Source organism: Nerophis lumbriciformis, linkage group LG11 (genome assembly GCF_033978685.3).
Source record: "Nerophis lumbriciformis linkage group LG11, RoL_Nlum_v2.1, whole genome shotgun sequence".
NCBI classification, from domain to species: domain Eukaryota; kingdom Metazoa; phylum Chordata; class Actinopteri; order Syngnathiformes; family Syngnathidae; genus Nerophis; species Nerophis lumbriciformis.
In genome coordinates, this window is record NC_084558.2 from 37,190,567 (window position 1) to 37,216,291 (window position 25,725).

Genomic DNA, 25,725 nt, shown 5'->3' on the forward strand with positions numbered 1-25,725 from the left:
GGTTTGAACTCACAACCTACCGATCTCAGGGCGGACACTCTAACCACTAGGCCACTGAGTAGGCCAGGAGGTTCTACAGATTCTACCACCCCTCAATGCAGAGAAGTCTTCAAGGAAAAACGAATCATTGTGTTAGTTCCACTGAGAGTTAGGGATGTACAGTATATGGTTTATCAATTAATAGGGGTTAATTACCTTTACCAGGAGGTTATGTAATCGTCGCTGTGGGTTTGTCTGTCAGTTAGTTAGCAAAATAACTACATTTTTAAGTCCAAAATGGGATAAAATCAATACAATTTGGGGATAATCCGGAATATTTCTCCTACATTACCTTACGTTTATGTTGCAAATTCCAATTTCTGGGTGTGTATGCTCGCCTCTACCCACAGAGACAAATACAGTAAATGACTGACAAGAGGCTTCCCTCCGTTTCTTACATTCCGCTATAGATAGTTCAAAAAGTTATGGGCACATATTGATTAAACTTTCAGAAAATGGGCTAAAGAACAAGTGATTATATTTTGGGGGTAATCCGGATTACCGTCTGGATTGAGGATTTTTTTTTACTATTGGGAGGTAGGGCCTGGTTGAGGTCTACTGTCTTAGAGTCCGATGAATGTCATGATTTTTGAACTAGACGGACAAAACTGAATTAATCTAAGTCACTATCTTTGTCATTACAGCAAAAATACAAAGAGCAGTTTGAGAAGACCAAAGGGAAGATGATCGGTCTCAGGGGGCCGCAGGACGACTTGAACATGGCTCACTCTGTTTACGCCAACAAGCTACAAAGCGACGTAGGTGTCCGTCTTTTGTACACCTTTCAAAAACAAGCCAAAACCAACATCATCCTTCTGCCACTCCGCAGATTAAGTACAAGAAGGAGTCAGCCAAAGAGCTCTCCAAATTCCACCTTCCCATGGACATGATGGAGGTGGCCCATGCCAAGAAGGCCCAGTCTCTGGTCAGCGATCAGGACTACAGGCTCACCTTGCATCAGTACACGTCTCTGCCTGATGACATGAAGGTCCAGGCAGCTAAGAAAGCATATGCGCTGCAGAGCGAGGTAATGGACGCTAAATAGTCACCTTTCCTGGTACACCAAGACAATCATTGCATGGACTTTGACGTGTCTTTGCAGAGGATATATCGCTCTGACCTCAACTACCTGCGGGGTGCCGCATGGATCGCTACCGGGGCCCTGCAAATCGAAGGCTCAAGAAAGGCCACCGACCTCATCAGTGATGTAAGACCTATTACTTGTTTGTTTTTAAGAGAATTCAGTCATTTGGTAACTACTAAGATGTAAGAAGTACATTCATGTAATACAGATAGCTTCAATGTTGTATTCAACTGGGGGCCCAGGTGGTGAATCTGGCCCAGCAATGACATCTTTGCGGCCCCTAAATTCAGTTCCAAACTTGGGAGACAAATATTTTTGTGCTTGGACTTGGACCACTGTAAAGTCTTTTGTCTGATCCTTTTTATGTCATTTTAACCTTGCTTGTAAACAGAACACTGGGTTCCAAACATTTGATTTACCGTATTTTTCGGAGTATAAGTCGCCGAAAATGCATAATAAAGAAGGAAAAAAACATATATAAGTCGCACTGGAGTGTAAGTCGCATTTTTTGGGGAAATGTATTTGATAAAACCCAACACCAAGAATAGACATTTGAAAGGCAATTTAAAATAAATAAAGAATAGTGAACAACAGGCTGAATAAGTGTACTTTATATGACACATAAATAACCAACTAAGAACGTGCCTGGTATGTTAACGTAACATATTATGGTAAGAGTCATTCAAATAACTGTAACATATAGAACATGCTATACGTTTACCAAACAATCTGTCACTCCTAATCGCTAAATCCCATGAAATCTTATACGTCTAGTCTCTTACGTGAATGAGCTAAATAATATTATTTGATATTTTACGGTAATGTGTTAATAATTTCACACATAAGTCGCTCCTGAGTATAAGTCGCACCCCCGGCCAAACTGAAAAAAACTGCGACTTATAGTCCGAAAAATACGGTACATAACTGAGGCGTTCCTCAAGACACCCCTTTCTTGCTTTTTATCGCAGGTACACTAATGTGATTAATCTTACGATGGTGTTGCTGTAGCTTGTTTACTCCAGATGCAGTCAATAGTTATTTGTTCAACTTCTTACAAGTGGTGTTCTTCAAAGTTCTAGTTTAGGTCCACTCTTTTTCATCATTTGGGCTATTCAATTGGTGGCCTGCAAGTTCAGTTCAAAAAACATGCAAGAGAAGGTCCTGTAACTCTGACATAATAAATTGACCAAATGTCTACTGTAGAGGTGCTGTGCTGAACTCTGTAGAACTTGCAACTGGCTCGCTGACAACAAGCTATCCATACACTTGGGTAAAACAGAATCCATCCTGTTTGGGTCCCACATCAACCTTAAGAAAGTCAATGACTTCACTATAAAAGTGGGTGACATTGTTATCACCAGGAAAGATGAGGTCACCTACCTAGATTCCATTCTAGAGGCTAATCTTTCCTGTGATAAAATGGCAACCAAGGTAATCAAAAAGGTCAACCAACGAACAAGATTTCTCTATAGAATCTCCTCTCTGGTCAACAAAAGCACCATGAGGGTTCTGGCGGGAACTCTCGTTCAACCCTTTTTCGATTACGCTTGCACCTCCTGGTACCCTTGCACCTCCAAAACCCTCAAATCTAGACTCCAAACATCCCAGAACAAGCTAGTCAGATTACTTCTAGACCTCCACCCCAGATCACACCTCACTCCTACCCACTTCTCCAAAGTGGGCTGGCTCAGGGTGGAGGACAGAGTAAAACAACTTGCACTGAGCCTAGTCTATAAAAACTGCTACACCTCCCTGATACCGAAGTACATGTCAAACTACTTCTTTAAACGAATGACCGCCATAACCACAACACCAGGGGGAGCTCCACTAACCACGTTAAACCCAGATTCCGATCTAACAAAGGTCTTAACTCATTCTCTTTCTATGCCACATCAATATGGAATGCGCTCCCAACCGGTATAAAAGAAAGGGCCTCTCTATCCTCCTTCAAAACCGCACTAAAAGTACACCTCCAGGCAACTTCAACCCTAAACTAACACCCTCCCCGGATTGTTGTTAATAATCAAATGTAAACAATCAAATGCATATATTTTTCTTATGCCTTCTGATCTCTCTCTCTATGTCCACTACTTGCTGTACATATCCTACCAAGTCAGACCTACACTGTTTCAATATCCATTTCTCTGTTCTCAATTGTTGATGACTGATGATAACAACCAAACCTAACCCCCCCCACCCCCAACCCACTCCACACCCCGAATTGTAAATAATGTAAATAATTCAATGTATATACCCTGATGATTATCTTGTGTGATGACTGTATTATGATGATAGTATATATCTGTATCATGAATCAATTTAAGTGGACCCCGACTTAAACAAGTTGAAAAACTTATTCGGGTGTTACCATTTAGTGGTCAATTGTACGGAATATGTACTTCACTGTGCAACCTACTAATAAAAGTCTCAATCAATCAGGACGCTGGTTCCCTAATAATAAAGGGAGAAAAGTCAAGCTGCCGGGTCCTTAGCTTTCTTGAAATGTGGCACCCAAAACACTTTAGTTGAATATCCCTGTTATATAGTCTACAGACAAATGGACAATTAATTAATAGGGGCCTTTGCAAACATGTTGTGCATGATGGCCATGTTTTTCAACCAATCTTGCACAAAAACAAGTCTTTAAGCCCATTTTTGATGTCTGTCCCACGTTAGAAAAAATATCGCCAGCAGCCATACAACTTCAAGCACACCTCTGTCGCAGACTCCCCCGACATCGTCCACGCAAAACTCAGTGGACGCATCACAAATGAGGTGAGCGTATTATTTGTTACCTTCTGTGCGGTTGATACTGCAACAACGGGAATCACGAAAACATGCCGGTCTTGTAGCGTTTGTACAAAGAGAAAGGGGTGAACGACCGGCACAACTACACCATTACGGCGGACAGACCGGAGCTCACTCAAGCCAAGATCAACGCGGCCAACTTTAGCGAGGTAACAGCGACCCTGAGGGTCTGTGATTTTTTTTCTAAATGCTACTTGAAGCTCGACGAGACACGCTTTGTTCCACAGATTAAGTACCGAGAGTCCTGGCACACTCTGCGGGCGCAGGGATACAAGCTCACCATGCAGGACATCCCGTTCCAGGCCGCCAAGACGTCCACAGGCATCGCCAGTGACGTAAGCGCTAACCAACCGCAGGATCCTTGTGTTGCTTCCACACAACTGATGATGATTGGGCCTCTCCGCAGTACATGTACAAACACAACCACGTGATGGACAAAGGGAAGCACATCGGCTCCCAAAGCGTTTCGGACGACACATACCTGCTGCACTACCTGCAGGCGGGCCGGTTGGCCAGCGATCAGGAGTACCGGAAGGATGCTCTGATGACCAGCGGCCGCTACCACCTGACCCCGGATATGGTCCACCTCGTCACAGCTAAGAACTCTCAGGCCCTGGCCAGCGATCAGGACTACAGAACGAGGCTGCACGAGTACACGGTGCTTCCGGATGACATGAAGGTCAAGTGGGCCAAAAAGGCCTACGACCTGCAGAGTGAGGTGAGGCCAAGGGCAGTACGGAATGATCAATAGCATGTGATGCTGATTTGACCACTTCTTGTTTAGAAACGCTACAAGTCGGACCTGAACTTCATGAAGGGCGTGGCCTGGGATGGAGTGGGTGCACCTCAGCTGGAGTCGGCCAAGAGGGCTGGGGAGCTCATTAGTGATGTAAGTGCATGGTGAACAATATTTGTCCTTTTTTTTTACTCTTTATCATAACCATGGGGAAATGGAACATATAAGACGACCCATATTTGACGTGAACTGTTTTGTACAGACAGAATTTTCCGCCAAAACAGTGCCAAACCCCCTCTGGCACTGTCTAGCAGCTTATTATGTGTCTCCATACACATTGTAGAGCCGCTCCTCTAAGCTGATGATATATATATACACACACACACACACACACACACACACACACACACACACACACACACACACACACACACACACACACACAGTCGTGATCAAAAGTTTACATACACTTGTAAAGAACATAATGTCATGGCTGTCTTGAGTTTCCAATAATTTCTACAACTCTCTTTTTTTTGTGATGGAGTGATTGGAGAACATACTTGTTGGTCACAAAAAACATTCATGAAGTTTGGTTCTTTTATGAATTTATTATGGGTCTACTGAAAATGTGAGCAAATGTGCTGGGTCAAAAGTATACACACAGCAATGTTAATATTTAATATTTTGGTTACATGTCACTGCAATAAGGTGCTTTTTGTAGCCATCCACAAGCTTCTGGTTGAATTTTTGACCACTCCTCTTGACAAAATTGGTGCAGTTCAGCTAAATTTGTTGGTTTTCTGACATGGACTTGTTTCTTCAGCATTGTCTTTGTCAGGACTTAGGGAAGGCCATTCTAAAACTTTAATTCTAGCCTGATTTAGCCATTCCTTTACCACTTTTGATGTGTGTTTGGGGTCATTGTCCTGTTGGAACACTCAACTGCGCCCTGAAGAATTTGGAGGTAATCCTCCTTTTTCATTGTCCCATTTACTCTCTGTAAAGCACAAGTTCCATTGGCAGCAAAACAGGCCCAGAGCATAATACTTCCTCCACAGATTTTCCTTAGCGGAGGATTCTAGCGGGAACTCTCGTTCAACCCTTTTTCGATTACGCATGCACCTCCTGGTACCCTAGCACATCCAAAACCCTCAAATCTAAACTCCAAACACACCAGAACAAGCTAGTCAGATTACTTCTAGACCTCCACCCCAGATCACACCTCACTCCTACCCACTTTTTCAAAGTGGGCTGGCTCAGGGTGGAGGACAGAGTAAAACACTTGCACTGAGCCTAGTCTATAAAATCCGCTACATCTCCCTGATACCGAAGTACATGTCAAACTACTTCCTTAACGTAAATGACCGCCATAACCACAACACCAGAGGGAGCTCCACTAACCACGTTAAACCCAGATTCCGATCTAACCAAGGTCTTAACTCATTCTCCTTCTATGCCACATCAATATGGAATGCGCTCCCAACAGGTATAAAAGAAAGGGCTTCACAACCGCAATAAAAGTACACCTCCAGGCAACTTCAACCCTAAACTAACACCCTCCCCGGATTGTTAATAATCAAATGTCCATCCATCCATCTTCTTCCGCTTATCCGAGGTCGGGTCGCGGGGGCAGCAGCTTAAGCAGGGAAGTCCAGACTTCCCTCTCCCCAGCCACTTCGTCCAGCTCCTCCCGGGGGATCCCGAGGCGTTCCCAGGCCAGCCGGGAAACATAGTCTTCCCAACGTGTCCTGGGTCTTCCCCGTGGCCTCCTACCGGTTGGACGTGCCCTAAACACCTTCCTAGGGAGGCGTTCGGGTGGCATCCTGACCAGATGCCCGAACCACCTCATCTGGCTCCTCTCGATGTGGAGGAGCAGCGGCTTTACTTTGAGCTCCCCCCGAATGACAGAGCTTCTCACCCTATCTCTAAGGGAGAGCCCCGCCACTCGGCGGAGGAAACTCATTTCGGCCGCTTGTACCCGTGATCTTGTCCTTTCGGTCATGACCCAAAGCTCATGACCATAGGTGAGGATGGGAACGTAGATCGACCGGTAAATCGAGAGCTTTGCCTTCCGGCTCAGCTCCTTCTTCACCACAACGGATCGATACAGCGTCCGCATTACTGAAGACGCCGCACCGATCCGCCTGTCGATCTCACGATCCACTCTTCCCCCACTCGTGAACAAGACTCCGAGGTACTTGAACTCCTCCACTTGTAATAATCAAATGTAGATACCTTTTCTTATGCCTTCTGATCTCTCTCTCTCTATGTCCACTACTTGCTGTACATATCCTACCAAGTCAGACCTACACTGTTTCAATATCCATTTCTCTGTTCTCAATTGTTGATGACTGAAGTGATGATAACAATCAAACCTACCCCCCCGCCCCCACTCCTCCACATCCCACACCCCGGATTGTAAATAATGTAAATAATTCAATGTATATACTCTGATGATTATCTTGTGTGATGACTGTATTGTGATGATAGTATATATCTGTATCATGGACCCCGACTTAAACAAGTTGAAAATCTTATTCGGGTGTTACCATTTAGTGGTCAATTGTACGGAATATGTACTTCGCTGTGCAATCTACTAATAAAAGTCTCAATCAATCAATCAATCAAGCATTGAAGTCTAGAGACCTACTCTGTCACGCCAGGATGTGTAACGTGTTCCATTAGTGTGCTGGAGTTGCCCGTCATCGTCATGCTGGGAGACGCATCTTCACGCAGCCATTTTTGTTTGATTTGTCCTTTTCCTCTTCTTCTCGGTGCAGAGGAGGTATCGCCAGCTGCCCGACAGCCTGAAGTTCACCTCGGTGACCGACTCCCCCGATATGGTCCACGCTAAGACGAGCTACCAGCAGTGCAACGAGGTAACAACTATGCAAATATATTCATAAATCCATAATTAAACTGTACGTACATTTGACTTTTCTCAATCCAGAGGTTGTACAAGTCGGGGAGGAACGACGACATGAACAGGTACACGTTACACCCGGACGATCCAGACTTTGTCCGAGCCAGGATGAATGCCCAGCACATAAGCGACGTAAGACAATATATGCAAATATTATAAAATGAAAATGTGCAAATGATTAGATTTGCCCGTCGGCGTTTATTTGTGTCCCATGAAGAAAGTGTACAAGGCTTCTGGGGAGCAGGTGAAGACGCTGGGCTACGACTTGAGGTTGGATGCCATCCCCTTCCAAACAGCAAAGGCCTCCAGAGACATTGCGAGCGATGTGAGTGACCAAATCCTTTCGAGGCTGTTGCTCGGCAATGTGAAGTTTCATATATACATACAAAATGCAATTATACGTGATCTGTTAAAGTAAATGATAAAAGTAGGAACATTTATTATTTTACCACTGAGCCTTTAAAACACTAACGAGCACCTTTGTCCAATTTGAACAAAGATTGGTTGAAAAACATGGCCGCTGTCAACCAAATTGTCTTAATTAATTTTCCATAAGTCACTGACCATTTGTCTAATGTTTATAAACTTTAAGGATATGTGTAGTACATAAAAAAGTTACAAAAAAAAGGTATTTTGACTTTAATAATTTATGTTAAAATGTTAATGATTTGACTTTCTTTTATTTTGGCATGGCACATTTAAAAACACGATAAATCGATTAAAAAAAGGTATTTCAGATTATATGAAATGTATTTTAATTAATGTATAAATGTGTTACTAGACCAGGGGTCCCCAAACTTTTTGACTCACAGCTAGATGACACCGAGAGTAACGAGGTAGAAAATAGATTAGAAAGGACAGATTTAAAAAAATAATAATGAAAAAAAATAATTTTTTTTTTTTTTTTTTAACATGGGACTTACCGCGGGGACCACTGTACTAGACATTTTATTTATTAAATTTTTTTTTTACTATATTTTAGCATATTAGGGAACTACACTACCACCTTATTGTGATCATTCATCAGTATTTCAAGAAAATTACAAATAACGATAATCAATGAATCTATCACGATATGTATTAGAATAAGTGTAAATGTATACATTATATTATTACTGTGTGTATTGTATTACAAAAATACATATAAATGATAATAAAGCCGTCCCTTGTTTATCACGATAATTGCTTCTGGACAAGACCGCAAAAAATGGATTTCCGCGAAGTAGGAATTATTAATTATAAATGGAATATTTTTATAGCTACAGCATAAAAAAAGTTTACTACTTTCTAAGTACATTTTTCAACATTGTGAGAGTCTTCTAGACATGAAATAAAACCCTTTAATCACCTTTAAACTTCTTTAATGCATTATAGTAATGCTGTCTGAGACTGAGCCAATCAGTGGCCACGATACTGAACAGCGCGCTCTAAATGGCTCGGTCTCCTTTATGACGAATTGTTCTGTAGTATTTATATGTTTACTTAATTTAGTTATTAATATCGCCTTACATCTAAAATCTGAAATATAAGCTCCGATACAAGCAGTCCTGGACATCCAGTTAACATCTACACGTACATACATGAGATTGGTCTTTTCTTGTATTTTAGTCAAGTCATTTACAAAAGGTAAACATGGTAGGTTATAAGCTACTAGGAGTTAGCAGTTACACAACAGCTAAGTATAATATTGACCATACCATACCAACCTTTTTTATAAAGCCCTTTAAAAACAAGCACAGTTGAAAAACAAAGGGCTGTACACCACAAAGAAATAGAGGCAAAGGACAGACTAAAAAATAACATTTAAAACAGAAATAAAAATACACATTGAAAAAGCAAATATAAATTACCCTAAGAACAGTTTTGTTAGATAAAAAACAGTTTAAAAGTTAAAAACAGTTAAAAAAGTTAAAAGCTAAAAACAGTTTAAAGTCTCTGACATCCAAAAACAACACATTTGTCATAATAAACAAGCATAAAACAATTATACTTGCATATAACTTAGACATACAAAGTCTCCAAGGCAGAAGTGTTCAGTAACAAACGTGTCTGCATCATTTAAAATACTACGTCATGAGCTTTATTCAATGAAACAATTACCACTCCACTTCAACTTAAAGACAGCATAATAATAAATAGATGAGTGTTTTTTTCATACCTGCTACTGGTTTTGGGGTAATTTCACTTGATCAAACCTTTTCTAACATTCCGCACTACAAAATAAAATCCTTGCTGTTATCGGATTAGTATCGGTATCGGCCAACACTCAAGGCTTTAATATCAGAAGTGGGAAAAGTTGTATTGAGACACCCCTGCTAAAAATATGGGACATTGATGAATTTTTCTACGTCAGGGGTGGCCTTTTTTTCCCCATTGAGGGACACAGACTGACAAATGAAAGGATGCAGTTTTACTTTTGAGCTAAAAAAGCTAGAGTGCTAACAGCACCAAGATAACAATAGCATGCTTACAGTTAGCATGAATGAAATACCAAAATATATGACAATGAGGTGTATAGCTGCTAAATTAGGTAAAAAGATAGCATTTTTCAACTGTAACATGCTTCAAATACCAAAATATATTACTCTGAGATGTGTACCTTAAAAATGTGTTTAAAATGTTAAAATACTAAATTTAGCATGCATCAAGTAACAAAATATGAGTTGTATACCTACAACATTAGCTAAAAAAAAGCGAGCATACCAACATCTCTAAATGGCTTGGTCTCCTCTATGACGAATTGTACTGTAGTATTGAAATTTTTACTTCATTTAGTTATTTCTATGCTTGAAAATGCTAAATATTTAGGTCAAATATGTTGTAGAATATGCTTTATAAAAATATATATGTATATATATATATTTTCTTTCAAAGTACTTTAAATTGCAATTTTAGTAGAAATGTCATGTAAATGCTGAAAATCCAAAGCTAGCATGCTAACAGCACTATGCTAACAATAGCATGCATGAAATACCAAAATATATGACACTGAGGTGTATACCTGCTGAATTAGGTGAAAAGATAGCATGCTAAGATTAGCATGCTAAAATGTTAACTGTAACATGCTTCAAATACCAAAATATATTACCCTGAGATGTGTACCTTAAAAATGTGTTTAAAATGTTAACATACTAAATTAAGCATGCATCAAGTAACAAAATATGACTGAGTTGCATACCTACAACCATAGACATCTTTTAAGTAGACGCCGCATTGACTGCTGTGACGCGAGAAATTGGGCCGCCATCTTGAAGTGGTGATGAGGAGCCGGCGAGCAGCCTAAACTGACAGTTGACAGGTAGAAAACAAAGATGGTGTTCAGCGTTTTCCTGCTCAAATGACCGGACTGTTGAAAATAGGAATCGGGGGATTACTTTTCACAAGTAAGATTTAACATTAACGTACTATTGGTTGTATTTTGTGAAATACTACCAGAGTTGAGAAGGAGAAAAGATCTTCAATAGTACCGAAATCGTAGCCGCTAGCAAAACAAGAGTATGACCATAATAGAATTGCTTGTCAATGAAATTAATTACATTTAAAAATGTCATACTTGAATAACATAAAGTTGAAATAAATGATTTGTAAAAGTCAACATGGGTAAAAGTTAGGACCACAGTCCAGATTGTGTAGGGGGGGCGGGGGGGATTATGATGCATTCTCATTTTAGGCAAAATATAGGACAATACTTTATTAACAGTATAATTGTAACCAGGAATAAGTCCTCAAGTAACAATATTCCAATACTAACATTGTTGGGTAAGACGGAATTTGGTTTTATTCTGAATCCAGTGAAACAGATTGGTGGTTTTAGCTGATATAAAGACTTTCAGGTGTTTATATATGTTTATGTTTAAGTATTTGGCAGACGCTTGTATCCAAAGCGATATACATAAAAAATACATAAAACAATCACTGTAAACATTATCATTTAAGGGAAGAATGTAATACAAAATATCAATACAAAGTGTCAAGACAGAATAAACTCTCTGCTGCTGCAACAACAGAGATACAGTCTATAGATCCCTAAGATATATAGATATCTAATGTATTCATACATTGTTTATGTAGAATATACGCATGTATATATAACCTAATCAAATTGTTTCTTCAATTTAAAAATAGCTGACCGTTTTTTTCCCCCCTTCTCTGGGATTATATTCCCAGTTTTGATCTCGGACGTCTGGTCACTTATAGCATGTAAGAATATTCTATTACTGTTAAGAAAACTATGAATAATAAAACACGCCAAAACATGTGTCTGTTATCATAGCTACACACACGTATGACAAAAAAGCGCGTGAAAATCAGTGGTATTCAGTGAGGTAAGATGAATTAACCCTTGTGTAATGTTCATATTGTTGTTACTCAGCCAGCGTTTGTGGGTCTGATGGACCCGTTGCATTTTGTGGCTTTTAATGCCTCACAATCAAACACTTTTATGTTAAAATACTGAACAGATGTTTACCTTATCCCAATAAACATCTGTTCACACCATACACTCCCCCTACACATTTCTATTACATATAAGATGTCCGGTCCACTGGAAATTGATGTTCTGTGTACCACACACACACACACACACACACACACACACACACACACACACACACACACACACACACACACACACACACACACACACACACACACAGCAGGCCTAGACAGGAGGAGGACAGAGTGTAGGTACACAGAACATCAGAGGGTCAAATGTGCGAGAAAATGAGAGCAGACAGTGTTGACAAACAATGTTGCAACCTTGTGTGGGAACCGCAGGTGCAGAAACACAAAAGAAGAATCCCTGTGGGATGCAGAAACTGGCAGAGAAATTTTCCGTGCAACGTTCATATTGTTGTTACTCAGCCAGCGTTTGTGGGTCTGATGGACCCGTTGCATTTTGTGGCTTTTAATGCCTCACAATCAAACACTTTTATGTTAAAATATTGAACAGATGTTTATTGGGATAAGGTAAACATCTGTTCAGTATTTTAACATAAAAGTGTTTGATTGTGAGGCATTAAAAGCCACACAATGCAGTTTCTGCATCCCACAGGGATTCTTCTTTTGTGTTTCTGCACCTGCGGTTCCCACACAAGGTTGCAACATTGTTTGTCAACACTGTCTGCTCTCATTTTCTCGCACATTTGACCCTCTGATGTTCTGTGTACCTACACTCGTCCTCCTCCTGTCTAGGCCTGTTGTGTGTGGGTGCGTGTGGTACACAAAACATAAATTTCCACACTTCTATTAGCCCTGGGTCCAGTGGACATCTTATATATAATAGAAATGTGTAGGGGGGGTGTATGGTGTGTGTTCATTAAATATGTATTCTGATATATGTTCTTCACAGAAAATGAGCCAAAGTCAGTGAGTCTCAGTTTGAAAAATTAATTAATTGTATCATTTTTCTTTTAATAAAAAATGAAAACGGGTCCCACAATGCGCTTACAGTTACAGTAATTTTAAATAATGTAAATAATTGTAAATAATGTAAATAATTCAATGTATACACCCTGATGATTATCTTGTGTGATGACTGTATTATGATGATAGTATATATGATAGTATATATTTGTATCATGAATCAATTTAAGTGGACCCCGACTTAAACAAGTTGGAAAAACTTATTTGGGTGTTACCATTTAGTGGTCAATTGTACGGAATATGTACTGCACTGTGCAACCTACTAATAAAAGTCTCAATCAATCAATAAAAAGTTCATTGCTCCTGCCAAATGAATTGCACCGATTGGAGCGGATCACCACTCCAAGATGGCGGCCCCGCGTCTCGTCAGCGCCAGTAGGCAGTAGCGCTCGATGCTGCGTCTACTTATAAGATGTCTATGCCTACAACATTAGCTAAAAAAAGCTAGCTAGCAGGTATCATTCGTCAAGAAAGTAAATATTTGACGCTGAGGTGTATACCTGCAAAATTAGCAAAGAAGCTAGCATGCTTATATTAGAAAACTAACGATTGTGCCGTTTAAAAAATCGCTATGTGCTGCAAATTGCACTTTGGACCCCCCTGTTTTACATAAACTGTATTCAAATTATGATCATTTATTGTGATATTTGAACAATATTATAAACCGTAGGTAGAAGCAATTCTTAAGAAGGAGAAGTAAAACTTTCTGGGTAAAAAGTGTGGTGTTTGTTTGAGGTGAGTCATGAAGTTCTCCCCCCTTGGACAGGTGCAATATAAGGAGTCTCACCTGAGGGAGAAGGGCCAGCAAGTGGGGCTGCGCTGTGTGGAGGACGACCCCAAAATGGTGCACTCTCTGGCGGCCAGTAAGCTCCAGAGCAACCTGGAGTACAAGCGGCAGTCCAAGGAGGAGCACTCCAAGTACAAAATCCACGCCGACCAGCCCGAGTTCCTGCTGGCCAGGAAAAGCCAGGAGCAGGCCAGCGACCTGTCCTACCGCCACAAGCTCCACGACTACACTTGTGACCCCGAGCAGCTCAACCTCAAGCACGCCAAGCAGGCCTACAAGCTGCAGAGCGACGTAAGACTCAACGCCGTCACCACCTGCGACATTGTTTGTAAGCCCCCGCTCTTTCTGGCCAGGTTAGCTACAAGTCGGACCTGAACAGGCTCAGGGGAACGGGCTGGACCCCTCCTGGTTCCCACAAGGCCGAGCTGGCCCGGCGGGCAGCCGAGCTGGGCCTGGCTGAGGGAGTGAGTGCCGATGAGGCCATCGCCAAGTACCAGCACATGTTGATGATGGTGAGACGGCGCCTGTTGCTAGGCAGAATTTGCTACGCACGGCACATAAAAAAAAACTTTAAGCCTAAACGAAATCTAAATGTGTCTTAGTATTATACTGTAACTGTACTATCCATTTCCTAACAAATACACCGTATGGTCGTATTGACTTGAAATTTCTCACACAGTTTTATGACACAGCCACTCTTTAGTCAACACCTTTAAGACACTAACAAGCACATCACTCAAATTTGAGCGATATTGGTCGAAAAACATGGCATTATATCTGTTTTACACACAAAACAAGTATTTTGACTTTAATAATTTATGTAAAAATGATTGGCTCATTAATGAATGATTTGACTTTTTTATTTTGGATTTAGAACAAAATATATCAATAAAAAAATAGGTGCACTACAATTATTTCAGATTATGTGAAATTCATTTGACAACATTAATTAATCAATGTGTTACTGGGATTTTTATTTTATTTAATATTGTATTATTGTACGGTATTAGTGAACCCCACTATCATCGTATTATGATCATTAATCAATCAACAGTTCACGAAAATTACATATAACTAATTAGTAGAGATGTCCGATAATATCGGCCGATAAATGCTTTAAAATGTAGTATCGGAAATTATCGGTGTCGGTTTCAAAAAGAAAAATGTATGACTTTTTAAAACGCCGCTGTACGGAGTGGTACACGGACGTAGGGAGAAGTACAGAGCGCCAATAAACCTTAAAGACACTGCCTTTGCGTGCCGGACCATTCACATGATATCTACGGCTTTTCACACACAAAAATGAATGAAGGCATACTTGGTCAACAGCCATACAGGTCACACTGAGGGTGGCCGTATAAACAACTTTAACACTGTTACAAATATGCGCCACACTGTGAACCCACACCAAACACGAATGACAAACACATTTCGGGAGAACATCCGCACCGTGACACAACATAAACACAACAGAACAAATACCCAGAAACCCTTGCAGCACTAACTCTTCCGGGACGCTACAATATACACCCTATACCCCGCCCACCTCAACCTCTTCATGCTCTCTCAGGGAGAGCATGTCCCAAATTCCAAGCTGCTGTTTTGAGGCATGTTAAAAAAAAATAATGCACTTTGTTACTTCAATAATAAATATGGCAGTGCCATGTTGGCAATTTTTTCCATAACTTGAGTTGATTTATTTCGGAAAACCTTGTTACATTGTTTAATGCATCCAGCGGGGCATCACAACAAAATTAGGCATAATAATGTGTTAATTCCACGACTGTATATATCGGTATCGGTAATTAAGAGTTGGACAATATCGGATATCGGCAAAAAAGCCATTATCGGACATCTCTAGTAATTAGAATACATCTGAATGTAAACTATTTATTACTGTTTATTGTTTTACACATTTTTACATTAGTACATAAAATATAATAACCATATTTACACTGTCTAATTTGAAGAAAAAAAATTCCTAATTTTGTGAGTTTTAGAAATAAAAAATGTCAACCAAAAAGCAACAGGAACATATTTAATTATTGATTTGGACAACAACAAAAAAGTAACCCTACAAATATGGGACATGCTTTATGATTTCATTGGTTTATTTTTTTAATACATCTTACAAAACTAATCAATGTGTTACTGGACTTCTCCTTCATCAATGCACATTAAAACATGTCGTTTATTGGTTTAGTTATTCGATCGACAAACAAAAAACAAGTAAAATTGGTATCGGACTGAAAGTGTGTAAAGCCTTTTTTCACCACAGCGCCATCCCCTGGATGTGATGATCAAAAATGTGTGTTTGATTTGTGCTCGTATTTACGCATTGACGTGTTCCTAAAAACAATATCTTGTAGGTGCACTACCAGCAGCACCAGTTGCAGCAACAACAACAACAACAACAGACGTCAGAGCAGGTGGAGACCAGCGAGGAGATCCACCGAGGCGTCAACATGGACGCCACGGAGGTTCTTCACAAGAAGAAGAGCTACCAGACTGTGCAGAAAAAGACCACCACGACCACCTTCAAATCTATGGAGACAAAATCCTCCAGCAGCAGCAGCAGCAGCACAGTGAAGACGTCCAGTAAAGCTAACGCCATAAAAGACGTTTAGGGCAGGAGAACTTTGTGTGAAGAAGATTGTTTACATGAGGAAAGATTGCGGCGAGATTGATCATCAATGAAGGAATCAAGCATGAGCAAAAAATGTCATCAACACGGTGACCTTTTTATAGAAATGAGGCAGAAGTAGGTTTCTTCTTACTATATATTTTTTAAATTCTAAAACTCTTATAACAAAAATACAACTTTTGTGATTACTTATAATAGCACAAAAACTGATCTTGAAAGGAAAGGGAACATTTTTTTATTCGAGAGTAACTCCATTTAAAAAAAACAGTAACAGTAAATTAAACTAAATGGATAACTGTTTTAAATTATATATATTTAAAAATATATTAATATGAAATAAATATAACATTAAAAAGATATATAAAATAATGATTTACTAGTAAATTATTGTAATGCTTTATAGTAATAAAATATTGAGAAAAAGTCAAAGGAAATATTTTTTACCTCGCTTTAAATAATAAATAGTATTTGAATTAAATGTAACTAGTCCCTCCTGACCCCCTAAAAATGTTTGGCATATTTTAGCTTCAATTTCCGCCCCAGGGAAGGTCGATAGGAACACAGTCTGAAAAGTCAGACAGCCACTCTTAAGTGAATTACTTCTCTGTATTGTATGTAAAATAGAAAAAATAAAAATATATGTTAAAAAAAGCTTTTTACAACACAGTGCCTTTTTTTTTTTTTGGTAGCTGTCAGCTAATACAAAATGGCCACTGTGTTGACTTGAAAAGTTTCATAGTGGGGAAATGGAATCGATCGGAACTTTAGGTAATATAAATCAAATTTGCAGGGCGACCAGTCTAGGGTGTACCGCGCCTCTCACCCGAAGTCAGCTGGGATAGGCTCCAGCGTACCCACGACCCCAGTGAGGATAAGCAGTATAGAAAATGGATGCATGGATGGATTTTAATCATGAGAGAGAGAGAGAAAGAGAGAATAAAGTTAAGTTGGCATTTTGGATTTTGTGTTATTCAGAACTGGATCGAATATGAAGGGAGTTTTTCAAATTCATATAGTTGCTGTAAACAAAAAGTACAGGCAATAATGTCCATGTTTTCTTAGCAGGCTTTGATGATGTCATCAACTCTTTAGTCTGGCAGGTTCAGCTTTGGGAGTTTGTGATGCTAAAACTCAAAGCTGGGCTCAGAGTAAACCCTGGATCTTGCTGCTGCAATAAATGTTTTCTTCCAAATGTATCCATTTTCGTCTTCTTTCCACTTTCACTCTGAATAGTCCTAGACTAAAGAGTTCTATTTGCTCTTTATTTGGCTTTCCCTCCTTTTTATTTATGTGACAATAACAATAGAAACTTTGTGAGACATAGCACCAAAGACTATAAAAAATGGGACCCATTACCTCCCTGCTTGGCACTCAGCATCAAGGGTTGGAATTGGGGGTTAAATCACCAAAATTGATTCCCGGGCGCGGCCACTGCTGCTGCTCACTGCTCCCCTCATCTCCCAGGGGGTGATCAAGGGGGATGGGTCAAATGCAGAGAATAATTTCGCCACACCTAGTGTGTGTGTGACAATCATTGCTACTTTAACTTTAACTAGCCTAACTGCAAAAGTGTTGTCCTGGCTCCTCAGTACACAAATATTGCGTCTTGACCAGGGGTGTCAAACGTACGGCCCGAGGGCCGGATCAGGCCCGCGAACAGGTTTTATCCGGCTCGCGGGAGGAGTTAGTATAAAAATTAACCTGACATTTTTGAATGATTGAAAGTACTGTTCTAAATGTGTCCACTAGATGTCGCAATAGCAATTCTTTGTATCTTTGTAGATGATGCTACATATGTACAAAATAAACCACATGATGTTAGTACATCTGTCGAGGAAAATTATTAAACTACATAAATAACACTGAAATTAGATTTTGATAAAACAAAAATGTTCTTTTTAACACCAATTAGTTGACTGATGAACATTATCACATAATTTATTCAGAAAATATAAATACCGACAAATAAAGATAGAATACTATTAACCGCCACATGTAAGTAGGGATGTCCGATAATGGCTTTTTGCCGATATCCGATATCCCGATATTGTCCAACTCTTTAATTACCGATACCGATAGCAACCGATATATACAGTCGTGTATTTAACACATTATTATGCCTAATTTGGACAACCAGGTATGGTGAAGATAAGGTACTTTTAAAAAAATAAAATAAAATAAAATAAGATAAATAAATTTAAAACATTTTCTTGAATAAAAAAGAAAGTAAAACAATATAAAAACAGTTACATAGAAACTAGTAATTAATGAAAATGAGTAAAATTAACTGTTAAAGGTTAGTACTATTAGTGGACCAGAAGCACGCACAATCATGTGTGCTTACGGACTGTATCCCTCGCAGACTGCATTGATATATATTGATATATAATGTAGGAACCAGAATATTAATAACAGAAAGAAACAACCCTTTTGTGTGAATGAGTGTGAATGAGTGTAAATGGGGGAGGGAGGTTTTTTGGGTTGGTGTACTAATTTTAAGTGTATCTTGTGTTTTTTATGTTGATTTAATAAAAAAAAAAAAAAAAAAACAACAACAAAAAAACGATACCGATAAAAAAAACGATACCGATAATTTCCAATATTACATTTTAACGCATTTATGGGCCGATAATTATCGGACATCTCTACCAATGAGTTGACTGATGAACATTATCACATAATCTATTCAGAAAATATAAATACCGACAAATAAAGATAGAATACTATTAACCGCCACATGTAAGTGTAAAAAAAACAACAACATTATGATTTGTACAATTTCAGAATGTGCTTGTTCTATTTTTAAACAAAGAAAACAATCTGGAGTTGTCTTTATTTTTAAGTTATCGTGCCGTGATTTTTTTACCAGTCCGGCCCACTTGGGTGTAGATTTTTTTCCCCATGTGTTTTTTACACTCTTGACCATTTGTTTAAAAAAAATAGCACATTCAGTGATAAACATGTGTACCTTTTTTTTTGTTTTAATTCAGATTTGCCAAAAATTCATGTCATTATTTATAATTCCGAACCCTGGTCAGGTTGTAGTGTAGGGGGTGTCAATGTGCTGCTTAATCCAGTCGACAAATGAATAAACGTTGACGTACACACCAGGCTTGTGGGAATGCGCGTAGCCATGGCCCCAGCTCACCACACCTGCAAGGTAGTGCACGCCGTCGTGTTGGCACACCAGCGGACCACCTGAGTCACCCTACACAGTCCGTAGAAAAAACAGAAAAGGACGCTCAAAGCATGCCCTTAGGAAACATAATACAAGCCACATGTCACATACAAAAACGTGGGACAGGAGGACACAAATAGCTATTTTGGCTACGATGCAGAATGTTTTAAAGGTTTTTGTTTTCAATTTTTTAAACACATAACATGTGATGATGGTTCTTTTGTCAAAATGTTGCATAGATTTCGCTGTTAAGACTACTTTTTGGCTGCCTTCAAAAACACTTTGTTTTGAGAGGCGGAGTTGTTGGATGCAATTTAAGCCATCCTTACCACGCCCACTCCCACTCCCACCGACTGGGCTTTCGTCCCCCCACGGCTAGGGATGATGTTCGTTAAGAAATTATCGATGTCGATTCCTTATCGAATCTCTTATCGAATCCAGATACAAACCCCGTTTCCATATGAGTTGGTAAATTGTGTTAGATGTAAATATAAACGGAATACAATGATTTGCAAATCCTTTTCAACCCATATTCAATTGAATGCACTACAAAAACAAGATATTTGATGTTCAAACTCATAAACTTTTTTTTTTTGCAAATAATCATTAACTTAGAATTTCATGGCTGCAACACGTGCCAAAGTAGTTGGGAAAGGGCATGTTCATCACTGTATTACATGGCCTTTCCTTTTAACAACACTCAGTAAATGTTTGGGAACTGAGGAGACACATTTTTTAAGCTTCTCAGGTGGAATTCTTTCCCATTCTTGCTTGATGTACAGCTTAAGTTGTTCAACAGTCCGGGGGTCTCCGTTGTGGTATTTTAGGCTTCATAATGCGCCACACATTTTCAATGGGAGACAGGTCTGGACTACAGGCAGGCCAGTCTAGTACCCGCACTCTTTTACTATGAAGCCATGTTGATGTAACACGTGGCTTTGCATTGTCTTGCTGAAATAAGCAGGGGCGTCCATGGTAACGTTGCTTGGATGGCAACATATGTTGCTCCAAAACCTGTATGTACCTTTCAGCATTAATGGCGCCTTCACAGATGTGTAAGTTACCCATGCCTTGGGCACTAATACACCCCCACACCATCACAGATGCTGCCTTTTACACTTTGCGCCTATAACAATCCGGATGGTTCTTTTCCTCTTTGGTCCGGAGGACACGACGTCCACAGTTTCCAAAAACAATTTGAAATGTGGACTCGTCAGACCACAGAACACTTTTCCACTTTGTATCAGTCCATCTTAGATGAGCTCAGGCCCAGCGAAGCCGACGCCGTTTCTGGGTGTTGTTGATAAACGGTTTTTGCTTTGCATAGGAGAGTTTTAACTTGCACGTACAGATGTAGCGACCAACTGTAGTTACTGACAGTGAATTTCTGAAGTGTTCCTGAGCCCATGTGGTGATATCCTTTACACACCGATGTCGCTTGTTGAAGCAGTACAGCCTGAGGGATAGAAGGTCACGGGCTTAGCTGCTTACGTGCAGTGATTTCTCCAGATTCTCTGAACCCTTTGATGATATTACGGACCGTGGATGGTGAAATCCCTAAATTCCTTGCAATAGCTGGTTGAGAAAGGTTTTTCTTAAACTGTTCAACAATTTGCTCACGCATTTGTTGACAAAGTGGTGACCCTCGCCCCATCCTTGTTTGTGAATGACTGAGCATTTCATGGAATCTACTTTTATACCCAATCATGGCACCCACCTGTTCCCAATTTGCCTGTTCACCTGTGGGATGTTCCAAATAAGTGTTTGATGAGCATTCCTCAACTTTATCAGTATTTATTGACACCTTTCCCAACTTCTTTGTCACGTGTTGCTGGCATCAAATTCTAAAGTTAATGATTATTTGCAAAAAAAAAAAAATGTTTATCAGTTTGAACATCAAATATGTTGTCTTTGTAGAGCATTCAATTGAAAATGGGTTGAAAAGGATTTGTAAATCATTGCATTCCGTTTAGATTTACATCTAACACAATTTCCCAACTCATATGGAAAAGGGGTTTGTAGGTTGTGTGTGCACAGAATTCCAAAAGCCGTAGATGTTATGTGACTGGGCCAGCACGCTGTTTACATGGAGGAAAAGCGGACGTGACTGGGGACAGCATGCGGACGTTAAAGGGTGAAGGTTCCAGGTGAGAGAGGACGCTGAAGGCACGCCCCCAGTGAGCATATAGTGCTGCTATGTGCGTTGTAAATAAAAAAAAATTGCCCACAAACACATTGTTAGAATAATTGTATCTAAGTTATCACAATACTTTGTGTTGAAATGAGTTCCCGGCGAGAAGACGAAAGCTGTCTTTGAACCTACCAAGAAGAAGGCTTGTAAAACTCCACTGTTTAGGGGGGGAAGCAACATGAAAGCAGTGCGTTTCTTTCGTGTATTGTAATCAACAGAAAGATATTGTCTGACCCAAGAACTACAAAGCGGAAAGGAAGCAGGGCCTGACCCCCCTTCAGGCACCGCTTGTTTGAACTGTTTTACGACCTTTTCTGTGAACTGTTTTACGACCTTTTCTTTTGAACTGTTCTGTAACCAAAGGCAACGCTGTTTACAACCCACGTCCCTTCGAAACAGCCGTTGCCATGTGGTCAGGGAAAGTCCAAATAAAAGAAGGAGGCGTACAATCTTTCGCCAGAGCGTGCTGGGACACTGTGCAAGGGTACCGTGTCCAGGCGTCTCTCCTCACTGAGCCAACTTGAATTCTGTCTCTGTTTGATTCTTTGCTTCTTGTCTCGTTTAATAGATGTCATCAATGTTTGAACATGACACACATCACCAACATGGACGAGGTGCCGCTCACTTTCGACAACCCGGTGAAGCATACTGTGGAGAAGAAGGGGACCAGCCCGGTAGCGAATCGATTCGCACAGCGGGGCAAGAGAGCCCCACGGCAATGAGACTGACTTTGAAAATGAGGAGAGGGAATCTGGCGTGTTTGATGGAGAACTTGCCCAGCTGTTCATTTCAGGGGGTGTATATTGTAGCGTCCCGGAAGAGTTAGTGCTGCAAGGGGTTCTGGGTATTTGTTCTGTCTTGTTACGGTGCGGATGTTCTCCCGAAATGTGTTTGTCATTCTTGTTTGGTGTGAGTTCCCAGTGTGGCACATATTTGTAACAGTGTTAAAGTTGTTTATACGGCCACCCTCAGTGTGACCTGTATGGATGTTGACCAAGTATGCTTGGCATTCACTTGTGTGTGTGAAAATCCGTAGATGTTATGTGATTGGGCCGACACACAAAGGCAGTGCCTTTAAGGCACGCCCCCAATATTGTTGTCTGGGTGGAAATCGGGAGAAATTCGGGAGAATGGTTGCCCCGGGAGATTTTCGGGAGGGGCACTGAAATTCGGCAGTCTCCCAGGAAAATCGGGAGGGTTGGCAAGTATGACTGGGAGACGCAACTGCTCTGTACTTCTCCCTATGTCCGTGTACCACTCCGTACAGCGGCGTTTTAAAAAGTCATAAATTTTACTTTTTGAAACCGATACCGATAATTTCCGATATTACATTTTAAAGCATTTATCGGCCGATAATATCGGCAGTCCGATATTATCAGACATCTCTAGTTTTGTGTCTATGTTTTTATTTTATTTTTATCTTGTATTGTCCTGTCCTGTAACCTTGTCTTAGAGCCTGTCAAAGATGAATTTCTGTTTTGTAATAGACAATAAAGGTTTATCTAGCTATCTATCGATCAATTAAAAGTAGTTTTTTGGAAAATCATTATTTTGTCGGAGAACGGTGATGCTGTTGTCTTACGGTAGAAGGCTAAGCTAGTTACAAAACAAATCGAGCCACTGTTGCCAACGTATCATTCACACATCTTTAAACTATTGTTTTACTTACTGTTTCATTGTTTCCTCCATTGCCATAAATAGTAGGCCATTAAAAGATTTTGGAAAATCCATCTTTTTGGGTGAAGCAGAACTCTTTGCACTCACTCAAAGCAACGTCTTCACAGTTGAATGCGCATTGCCATGAATCATAAAAGTTAAAAGTAAGGCACTTTTTAACTTAACGGCATTGAAAGTAAACAGGTTTTTAAAAGGAAAGTAATATTTATCTGAGTCTGTAAATTAGTTTGGTTATTGATGATTTTTATTTGGTTTCGTATTGTGTAGTTATATTTATATGGTAATTATTATTCTGTGACTATAAATTGTTTGCTTGTTTTCTTATTGATGCTTTTATTTGTTTCTGTATTTGTGTAGTTATAATTATATGTTTTTACTTGTAATTGTATTGAGTTTGTGGACCCCAGGAAGACTAGTGGGTTGTTGTGGCAACCAGCGAATGGGGATCCTTAAAGGGGAACATTATCACCAGACCTATGTAAGCGTCAATATATACCTTGATGTTGCAGAAAAAAGACCATATATTTTTTTAACCGATTTCCGAACACTAAATGGGTGAATTTTGGCGAATTAAACGCCTTTCTATTATTCGCTCTCGGAGCGATGACGTCACAACGTGACGTCACATCGGGAAGCAATCCGCCATTTTCTCAAACACCGAGTCAAATCAGCTCTGTTATTTTCCGTTTTTTCCGTACCTTGAAGACATCATGCCTCGTCGGTGTGTTGTCGGAGGGTGTAACAACATGAACAGGGACGGATTCAAGTTGCACCAGTGGCCCAAAGATGCGAAAGTGGCAAGAAATTGGACGTTTGTTCCGCACACTTTACCGACGAAAGCGATGCTATGACAGAGATGGCAAGAATGTGTGGATATCCTGCGACACTCAAAGCAGATGCATTTCCAACGATAAAGTCAAAGAAATCTGCCGCCAGACCCCCATTGAATCTGCCGGAGTGTGTGAGCAATTCAGGGACAAAGGACCTCGGTAGCACGGCAAGCAATGGCGGCAGTTTGTTCCCGCAGACGAGCGAGCTAAACCCCCTGGATGTCTTGGCTCACACCGTCCCTTATGCCACCGAAGATGATCAAGAGAAGAATATCGACCCTAGCTTCCCTGGCCTGCTGACATCAACTCCAAAACTGGACAGATCAGCTTTCAGGAAAAGAGAGCAGATGAGGGTATGTCTACAGAATATATTAATTGATGAAAATTGGGCTGTCTGCACTCTCAAAGTGCATGTTGTTGCCAAATGTATTTCATATGCTGTAAACCTAGTTCATAGTTGTTAGTTTCCTTTAATGCCAAACAAACACATACCAATCGTTGGTTAGAAGGCGATCGCCGAATTCGTCCTCGCTTTCTCCCGTGTCGCGTAGGCTGTCGTGTCGTTTTCGTCGGTTTCGCTTGCATACGGTTCAAACCGATATGGCTCAATAGCTTCAGTTTCTTCTTCAATTTCGTTTTCGCTACCTGCCTCCACACTACAACCATCCGTTTCAATACATGCGTAATCTGTTGAATCGCTTAAGCTGCTGAAATCCGAGTCTGAATCCGAGCTAATGTCGCTATAGCTTGCTGTTCTATGTGCCATGTTTGTTTGTGTTGGCATCACTATGTGACGTCACAGGAAAATGGACGGGTGTATATAACGATAGATAAAATCAGGCACTTTGAAGCTTTTTTTAGGGATATTGCGTGATGGGTAAAATTTTGAAAAAAACTTTGAAAAATAAAATAAGCCACTGGGAACTGATTTTTAATGGTTTTAACCCTTCTGAAATTGTGATAATGTTCCCCTTTAATAAAAATACAAATCAAACTTCAGATGAGGCTAAAAAGTTAATGTAGTGACCTGAACTGGTTACAGCAACCAACACTTTTGTTGGGTTTCATTGTGGAAATGTTGTGGACTACAACCGCTCCTGCATTAATTAAAAATGGCTTACTACCGCAAAGATGTTCAGGTAAATCTCGACTATATATTGATGATACGCTGGCGCCAAAGGTCAGAAAACGTCACAAGTTTAGAGCGATTTCCAAACGGATCGTTTGGTGGAAGTATGAAGTAAGGCAAGATTATTTTATAAATATCTCCGAAATGACTCCCCGGTTTGATTCCAAATTTTCGGGACTAACGCAGATCCCAAATATACATAATCACGTACCAATAGGTTAGACAAGTGGGTTTTTCATAAAGGTTTGCAGCATTACCTAGAGACAGATATAGAG

General features: G+C 40.1%; 2 protein-coding genes across 3 annotated transcripts in view; one reads left to right on the top strand and one right to left on the bottom strand.

Moving 5' to 3' along the window:
* Window positions 1-17,635, top strand: part of nrap (nebulin-related anchoring protein) — a 46,604-nt gene extending 28,969 nt beyond the window's left edge. For both annotated transcript variants that reach the window (XM_061966701.2, XM_061966702.2), the window contains exons 31-44: window positions 684-797; window positions 869-1,066; window positions 1,142-1,246; window positions 3,800-3,898; window positions 3,976-4,080; window positions 4,159-4,266; window positions 4,338-4,649; window positions 4,716-4,820; window positions 7,448-7,546; window positions 7,618-7,722; window positions 7,808-7,915; window positions 13,781-14,092; window positions 14,155-14,313; window positions 16,171-17,635. In XM_061966701.2, the coding sequence (XP_061822685.2) occupies window positions 684-797; window positions 869-1,066; window positions 1,142-1,246; window positions 3,800-3,898; window positions 3,976-4,080; window positions 4,159-4,266; window positions 4,338-4,649; window positions 4,716-4,820; window positions 7,448-7,546; window positions 7,618-7,722; window positions 7,808-7,915; window positions 13,781-14,092; window positions 14,155-14,313; window positions 16,171-16,428 (2,187 nt within the window). In that variant the 3' untranslated portion in view covers window positions 16,429-17,635. The remainder of the gene's footprint in view (window positions 1-683; window positions 798-868; window positions 1,067-1,141; window positions 1,247-3,799; window positions 3,899-3,975; window positions 4,081-4,158; window positions 4,267-4,337; window positions 4,650-4,715; window positions 4,821-7,447; window positions 7,547-7,617; window positions 7,723-7,807; window positions 7,916-13,780; window positions 14,093-14,154; window positions 14,314-16,170) is intronic.
* Window positions 17,636-19,400: 1,765 nt separating this feature from the next.
* Window positions 19,401-25,725, bottom strand: part of LOC133610437 (tissue-type plasminogen activator-like) — a 31,336-nt gene continuing 25,011 nt past the window's right edge. Inside the window, exon 13 of the mRNA XM_061966700.2 lies at window positions 19,401-19,653. Within this exon, the coding sequence (XP_061822684.2) occupies window positions 19,480-19,653 (174 nt within the window). The 3' untranslated portion in view covers window positions 19,401-19,479. The remainder of the gene's footprint in view (window positions 19,654-25,725) is intronic.